The 8600-nt window shown below is 41.6% G+C and overlaps 1 protein-coding gene and 1 non-coding gene across 2 annotated transcripts; both read right to left on the minus strand.

The window, feature by feature from the left end:
* Positions 1-1089: 1089 nt before the first annotated feature.
* trnaf-gaa (transfer RNA phenylalanine (anticodon GAA)) lies at positions 1090-1162 on the minus strand. Its single transcript has one exon. It is a non-coding gene; the product is annotated as a tRNA-Phe (tRNA).
* A 4543-nt stretch (positions 1163-5705) lies between these two features.
* LOC128355883 (G-protein coupled receptor 22-like) lies at positions 5706-7382 on the minus strand. The gene has a single exon (XM_053316263.1). It carries the CDS (start codon positions 7380-7382, stop codon positions 5706-5708), a length of 1677 nt encoding a protein of 558 aa, XP_053172238.1.
* Positions 7383-8600: the final 1218 nt, after the last annotated feature.

Here is an 8600-nt window from a genome sequence, read left to right on the forward strand (position 1 = left end):
GTGTATGCTTGATATGCATAATGTTAATGTTCTATAAATGCTGTATCAGGCCAGTTGTTATTCACTGAGTGTAAGAAACATGGATCTGCTAAAACACAAACATTTAATGGAGGAGAAAAGTAACACATTAAGTAACAAGTGACACACATTTTGAAGTGCATATTTGAGGTACATTTACTTTATTCTGTGTAGGCCTACATACATTTTACATGCTTAACATACAAGGTTGTAAATATGAACTGCTCCATACTGTACCTCTGCATTACCTCTGTAATGCAATTTTAAAAAACTGTAACCACAATTTTAAAAATCATTTTTTGATACTTTGACCTTTGAATGTAATGCTTGTACTTTGGTTTTTAATGTCTTTAGTTTTAGTCTTTGTCAATTTGGTCAAATCTGTCCACCCAAAAAACATAGGGAGGCACTGGTGCACCTATTCTAAACTTCTTAAATCTCAGATGTTGCAACTGACCCCAAACCTGCGGGACAGTTGCAGATGTTACTGAAGCTATTAAAACTCAATATTTCAGTGTGAGACAAGAAGAATGGAATAATTTGCAATACGAAAAACATTTATTGAACATGTATATAGTGAACAAAATTAAAATTGTTTGAAAACTCCAGTAAATAAGAACGTTGTTTAAGTTTTGTGAAAGGCACAAAAATAAGACACACAAATAATTACAAAATACAAAAATATATAAATAAAAAAATATAAAAATAAAAATTCTGCGGACTCCAGAACAATTCTGCTCCCTTCCAGAAAGAATCAACAATAATGGAGATCATTCAGAGTCACAGTTGTGACATGTGTAAACATCAACCCCAAGTGTACAATCTTTATGTGCCCAGGACTTGCACATCCAGAGGGTCTAACTGAGCATGTGCAGTGTGAGTATCATCACTCTACCATGCTTCTGATTGGCGAAATAAGACTTGTTGCAACTGACCCTAGTCTCCCCTGCTTGTGGCTACCTACCAACCACAGTTTTACAAACACTGTCTCAGATTTTTAAGGTTGCACTGATGTATCCAGACGAGTCATTAAACGTGTTCTCACAAAACGAGCAAAATGAGTCTTTTCGCTGCCGAAACCCGGGATCGAACCAGGGACCTTTAGATCTTCAGTCTAACGCTCTCCCAACTGAGCTATTTCGGCGCGCCTGTAAACATACTAACCTCACTATGTTTTATATAAACACCTCTATGGATGCTTGGTATAATTATCTGTGTTATTAGTGTAACCGTGGATGCGCTTTATGTTTCCTCACAACGGCTAGCTAAACTTAGCTCTTTCTTTTAAAACGCTACAGCTACTCTACAGCAGTGTGGGGAGGCTGGTAAAAGTTTCTGAAGCCAGCGGGACCTCGATTTACGAATAAAAGGCGATACGATTTAAGGCAATACAACGTTACCAGCAAGTTAGCTAAGTAAGGCAGCAACGCCGGTGCAAGAGAACAACGGAGAACTTGTGTACAGTCTATGGGAGAAACACGTATATCTCGCTACATTTAGCTGTGTTCAGCTACAAAGGGTTGTTCTAACATTTGAACACAAGATGGCGCCGTTGCCAACCATATACCGTCCTCTGAAAATAATGAACAACACAATGCTACAGGGATAATCATTTCTCTCAGTGTAGTTTACTGATCCCACCATGCTGCACTATAAATCAAAAAGTCTCTGTCCCCGTCAATACTAATGTAGCCTACTTACTTGCATGCTTAGATGGAAAGAGGTTTGAATAAATATAAAAACATAACACTTTATTCGTATTGTGAAATATATACATACATACATACATACATATATATATATATATATTTTAATTAAAACATGTATACCACTATTTCTATTGTAACACACATGTAGAGGAGTCATCATAGGTTGTATGATGTTAAGTTCAGTGTATTTCAGTATGCAGTGTATACTTCCAGTACACATAAATATTAAATTACTTTTCTGTTACTTGTGTGAAAATCATCATTAGTCTCTTCAGTTCTACATACGTGGAGTCATAAAATGTCACAGTGATCATTAAAATGGATTAAATATTGGTCAAATCAGAGGGTCAAATTGTGCTTTATTCTCATTCATTACAGAGCTCAAAGTAAGACAGTGGCCAAAACATTTGTCAAAGTCATTGATGGGTGGATGCTTGGCCATAAATCACAGCTGAAGGGACTTAAAATACTTATTGTTGGCTATTTTGTGATGTATGTGTCTTTTGGATGACATCCAAATGTAAAGATATTGTATGATAGACAAGCACAATATTGTAAAACTGTAATGGGCCAATAGTGGCAGAAAACGGTGTAGCTAGCTAATTTGATCTTTTCTTGGTGTTTGTTTTTCTCTTTTTTCTAACAAGCTTCTGCAGTGATGCAGTGCTGTCCCTTTATTAGTCATGTTCTGATGCCAGCTTCTATGCCCACCCCCCTCCCCCCTAATCTCCCCTCCATACTGCCTCTCATATTCTGTCTCTCTCCATCTCTCTCTCATGTTTTTGTTCCTCTGTCATCCCCCAAGGTGACTTTCTTTCCTTCACAGACACTGCAGCTGTCCTCGCTTTGTTCTGGAAAGCCTGAGTGTGGATAAGAGATGAGAGAGAGATGCAGACCAGTGGAATAAAGAGAAGGGGAACCAAGGGAGGAAATGGGGGTGTGAAAGAGGAGGGGACTGATTAGATTATCAAGCATGATGGAGGAATACATTGTTGATTCGCTGCACAAATCTTACAAACACACCAACAGATATGCTCTGGTAAAAGAGAAAATGAAGTGTCAACATGAAAAGATTGAGCGGCCTTGACAGATGTTTACCTGACTAACAAGTTTCATCTTCATTAGTACTGGTGATTAGCACAGTTGTCACATCACAGCGAGGGTTCACTACAGTCAGCACTAAATACCTCAAGTGTCTGGAATGGAGTTTCTAAATTTAGGGATCAGATGAGCAGGGAGTGGAAACAGGAGCTGTAGAAAGGGAGAGACAGATGGGAATAAGAGAGACAGACAGTAAAGTCCAGAGGAAGAGGAATGGAGGAATTCCCAAGTCACCCCAAGTAGGATAAATCCGAATAGCTCCCTGTAGAAATAAAGCAGCATTTGTGATGGAAAGCCCAGTGAAAAGCAGTTCCTCATAATAAAATTGTGAAAAAATAAATAAAATAATTGAATTATTTCAGAAACATCACTACATACTGCTGGTTGACCTATTTATATGGTCCGTACTTATTACATGATGTGAAAATCCTTTGACTTTTTAAAAAATTGAGAAGGATGTGGTGTTTCTTCTAAATCTATATATCCTTTGCTCCTGTATTGCTTGAAAAAACAAAAAAAATGTTTTAATTTTTGTATTTACCTTTTTTTCTTATTTCAAATACAGTATTATAGCAAAGAAATGGACCCAGACAGACATGTAAACACAGTGTAATAGATTTTCCTGTACAATTAAATATGTCCTTGCTGATAATATTTGATAATTAACAAGAACCAATAAAGTGACACAGTGAACTGAGATAGATCAATTCTTAGATACATCTCCTTTTTAATACAGATTCTGTTCTGTTCTATACAATAACACGTAATATAAATCTTATACAATACTAATATTTCTCTATACACATTGTCATAAATGTACAATACAGTGTACACACATACAGTATTAACACAAATACAATTACATGTATCATCTCTTTACAGTAACTGTCCAAATCACTCAGAGTTGATCACAATGGCTGTTTTCTGTCCGGCAGATGATTGTGACCCCACCCCACCAAAAAAAGAAAAAGTCTTGTTTTTGTTTTGTTTGTTTGACAAAAACCCAAAACAGACACTTCAATATTTACATCCCTGAAAAATGTACACAAATACACAAGAATTATTGTCTTCTGTCTGACTCAGAAATAGTGTAAAAGGGGTGATGATGACGGGGAAAATAGCCCAAAGCTCAAGGAGTTCTCCAAGACTTGAGTCCATATAAAGTTTTCTCTATCTACTTACTGACATAAGTCTTAACCTACTGTAACACTCATAATACAACAGCTGATTGAGGACTGGTTTATTGTTTAATGTCCAGCACATTTTGAAATGAGATATGAAGCCCTGAGGAGAAAGAGAGACACATATAGTGTAATAAGTCCAGGACTCAGTTCAGAAGCTGACAGAGGCCCGTCTGCCTCCACAGTCATTCAAAGTGCTGTCCAAAAGCAGTGACTCTGTCCTCCAGAGCAACAAACAGCTAACGTGAGAAGGTGTCCCATGTCAGTGTTTGTTTTTCCACATCAGCATTTCTCTGGTTTGAGATACTATTTTTCCTGCAGTGACTGCAGACACAGTTTCAATGGAGTTTTCACAAAATATTGCCCTTTGATTATCACTAACTGAAGTGATAGAATTTCAGTAGCATTACAGTGGACTGTCATAGACACATAGTTACAACTGCTCCACATAATTTATTTTTATGCCCGATGGCCTCCTGCTGTTAACCAGAAAATGTGTCCCCTTCCTTCTCTCTTCTTTCTGTAATCTAAACCACAAATAGAAAACCAATAATTCTATATTCACATTCTCTTTGTTCACATCCTAGGGGTCATTGCTTTGCTCATGACTTATTGCACATAATCTTGGACACACACATACATTTGTTCATTCATACAACTGCACTTTTGTTGCCAATACACACACACACACACACACACACACACACACACACACACACACACACACACACACACACACACACACACACACAGGCGCAAACATACATCCTCGCCTTTTTAATCAGTCACTCCAAAAGTTTATTTTCCAAAAGAAAGTCATGCCTTTCAGCTTAACTTTAGCATAGCACACAATCTTATAAAATATGGTGCCTGTTTGAAATGAAATCTGAATCAGTTGGTTTTTCTTTTGTTGTTTTTTTTTTTGCATTTTTCTGGTAGTTTCACTTGAGCCTGTAAACTTTGAATCTGAATGCTTGCATTTACCCGCGATTAATTTTGCTATACCATGTGCAAAACTTTTCACTTGTATATATTGTTTGTAAACATACAGCAGAACATTCAGCACCATGAGAATACATTAATAAACTCAATTAAGGCATGAAAAAATAGGAAAAAAATAAATAAATATAGACTTCAATTATTAATTTTCTCACTGAGAATATCTGTGCAGGTAGATATTGGTGTGCTTTCACAGATAATGACAAAATGCAGATTAGTGTGCATTATGTGTGTGCGTCTATCTGTGCATATGTACATGCACATGCAAGTTAGAAGTGCACGCAGGAGCATTAATGTATGTGTTTGCTGTTATCTAACCCTTACCCCACATGTGGAGTGCACACTAGTATTTTCAGTAGCCATAGGTATAGTGTTGTCATAATGCTTGGCCAGTGTTGCCATGGAGACACTGTGGCCACCTTATCAGTCAAGGAGTGAACTAATGAGGGCCTGCGTAAAGAGACCAGAGAGCTGGCTCTAATTAGAGCTCAAGACTCACCTGTCTCCACATCTGCATTGAAACAGAGGTCATGGGATTTGTCCTGACCTTAGTAAACTAAGTGGTTCTCATTTTTCTAACATCCATGCAAGGACATACATACGATCCATCTCAAGCAAACTGGTAAGATACACACGATTATTCAAATTCACACGCACAATCACACATGCAAACACACTGAAGACCAGCCTCATTCCCTCACTGCCTCTGTAAAGCATCAGTGCCATCGCTGGCCTCTGCCCGAGGCTTGCGACTCTTCCTCTTGCCTCCCCCCTCAACCCAGGAGTTATGAATGACTGTTCCCCCACTGGGCGCTGGGTCCACCTGCAGAAGGGACACTACCCTTTTCTTGACACGTGTTTTGAGGGCACGGCGCAGCTTTTGCCTTGTGAAAGCATAAAGCAGAGGATGAAAGATAGTGGTTCCATAGGCCATTGCCAAGAAACAAAGGCGGATCCGCACAAGGCTGTCGCTGGGACCCAGACACAGGATGAGAACATTGACTGCAGACAGAGGGGCCCAGCAGCCCATGAAGGTGGATATAATGATTAGGGACATTTTTAACACACGACGTTGGCGCTCTCGACGGTCCCTGTGTCTACGTACAGCCCGCCTCAAAGCAATGATGGCGGAAACTGAGGCCTGGACACCCATGGATGAGGCAGGCAATGGTGATGTGGCATGGGTCTGGGTTGAGGCTGAAGCTGGGGTCGGAGAGGCAGGAGTTGCCGGTGTGGTGGCGATGGGGGTGGTGGCAGCTGTACTAACAGTGGTGACAGTTGCTCCACTGTCAGACATCCCCTGGGGCATTGAGGATAGTGGTGGGGGTGATGTTGGTGTTGGGGTGGGAGAGGGTATAAGGGGAGGATGGGTGAGGTTCTGGTTCTGGTTGGAGGACACTACCTCTGTGGACAAGCTGAGGTCCATCCTCCTCTTCCTTCTGCATCGTATCCTGCAGGTGGAGTCCTTTGCACGTGTGCCCCTCATCATGTGGGAACCAATGCGTATGTTGAGGGCCTGTAGGATTCTGGAGTATGTGAACAACATGACGGCCACAGCTATGAAGAAGCAGGGCACTTGGAGTAACAGGTGGTAATACATAGCCATGCCTGTGTAATACCCCTGGCCCCCTATGCACAGCAGTGTCCTGTTCTGCCACGCTGAAGACAAGATGTGTGAAGGGGAGGAGGGGTGAGTGGTGGGTAAAGAGGAAGGAGAAAGGGAAGAAAAAATGGGTGTCACTCCAGTGGTGAGTTCAGAGTCATTGTTCTCTGCCTCTGGCTTCTCATCCTCACCATCCTCAGCTCTCAAAAAGAAGAAGTCCCCCTCAAGGAAGGGCAGGAAGAAGACAGCCAGAGACACAACCCACACTGCTGCCAGGAGCAGAGCAGCACGCCTGGGGGTCAACAGACGACTGGCTGGACGCACTGAGATGTCATATCGGTCCAAGCTGATCACCAGCACATTCACTGCTGTGGCTACGCTAGTAAATGTGACACAGGCCTCATGAAAGCAGCACAGCGTGGCAAGGCTACCAACTCCACTTCCATTAGCTGGTAGCAGGATCACAGCTACAGTCAGCGGCAGACACAGCACACAGACCAGTATGTCCAGGACGTGGAGGTTGACTGTGACCAAGTTGCTGACTGAATCCACCAGGTTGGACTGAGCACAGTAGAGCACAAGTACGGTCAGGTTGCTGCTGAAGCCCAAAACCAGCTCCAGCATCAGCACAGCCGTCAAAGACACCTGGTAGCCCAGAGGGTAGGCCGTGCTCCAGCCCTCCTCCACCCCCACCTCACCTCCTCCATCCAGGTGGCCTAGCCCCTGACCATCGCTGGTCTCAAGGAGGTCACGATAACCTTCGGTCTCCATGGACGCCACAGTACTCCTTCACACATAGCAACAGAGGCCGCCACGCCAGACCATGCTCTGTCTCTTCTTCTCCCCTGGCTCAAGCAAGAAACCAATGAAGATGATGGCCAGATTGTTTTTCTGTGAAAAAAATAGAGAAGAAAAACAGGAAGGAGAAACGTAAGAAAAGACAGACAGAGGACAGAGAAAGATTAAGTAGTTTAGCAGTCATCTTGTTTCATATTTACTCACAAATAACACGGTACAACAAGTACAAGTCAAACTTGTCAGATTTCACAAGTGAAAAGAAGCTATGAGTTAACACAACGAGGTGAAAAGTTATCTTGGCAGTAGACTGGAGCCATGGGGTGCAGTTCAAGCTGTTGCTGATGACCCATGATGTCTCACTGGGCTCAGGCAGTTTGACAACATGCTTCGCATAGACAATGATAACAGAACAGAGGAATTTTCAACAGTATATCTCTTGGGGGACATTTGTAAGTATGAGTGCATTAAGTAGAGACTTACCAGAGAATCTGCTCAGTCTACAGATTTTAACAAACCATGGGGAATTTATTTCCTGACTATGTTTACTGTGCTGAAAAGACATAACCATGGTTCTCATGAGCATGAGTTGGTGAATGCTATATTCATTCTTATGCAACATACATTATATGGGTCAGAAACAAAGCTTGTAGGAAATAGCATGTGGAAATGTATAAGAACAAACCAACACACCAGTACTGTTGAGATGGTCTGCATGTTGTTTACTTACTTCCTTCATGGTCGACCCACCTTTTGAAGACAATTAATGCCTTTACAAACCCAATATAAATGCCAATATAAAAAAACCCTGTTAAATCATCGGTCTTGTTTATTCTACAAGCTGTATAAAACTGTCAGTTTCTACCACCAAGAGGAGAGGCAGCAGGGACATTGGTGGGCTGGTAGAGAGACTGTGCGCTGCATGTCACCCAACTGAGGGTGGCAGCAGTTAATAGTTCACACAGCGAGAGGCAATGAAGACGAATGGATCAATGATCCACGGACAGTGGCACATAAACAATGCTATCAGAGAAAGACCAGCTCCCCTGGCATCCTCTCTGCACACCTCCCCTTTCCTACATCCCTCACATCCCTTCCCACTCTGTTGCCTTTTCAGTTTTGTGGCTGAGACAGAGTACTTTGCATGTAGCTGTGTTATTCATTCTCACTAGACACTCTGCTTGAGAAGGAATC

The sequence above is a fragment of the Scomber japonicus genome, chromosome 3 (assembly GCF_027409825.1).
Source record: "Scomber japonicus isolate fScoJap1 chromosome 3, fScoJap1.pri, whole genome shotgun sequence".
NCBI lineage: Eukaryota > Metazoa > Chordata > Actinopteri > Scombriformes > Scombridae > Scomber > Scomber japonicus.

Excerpts from the sequence above, each read along its gene's own strand:
- LOC128355883 (XM_053316263.1), bottom strand. The coding sequence starts at position 7,382 with ATGGAGACCGAAGGTTATCGTGACCTCCTTGAGACCAGCGATGGTCAG.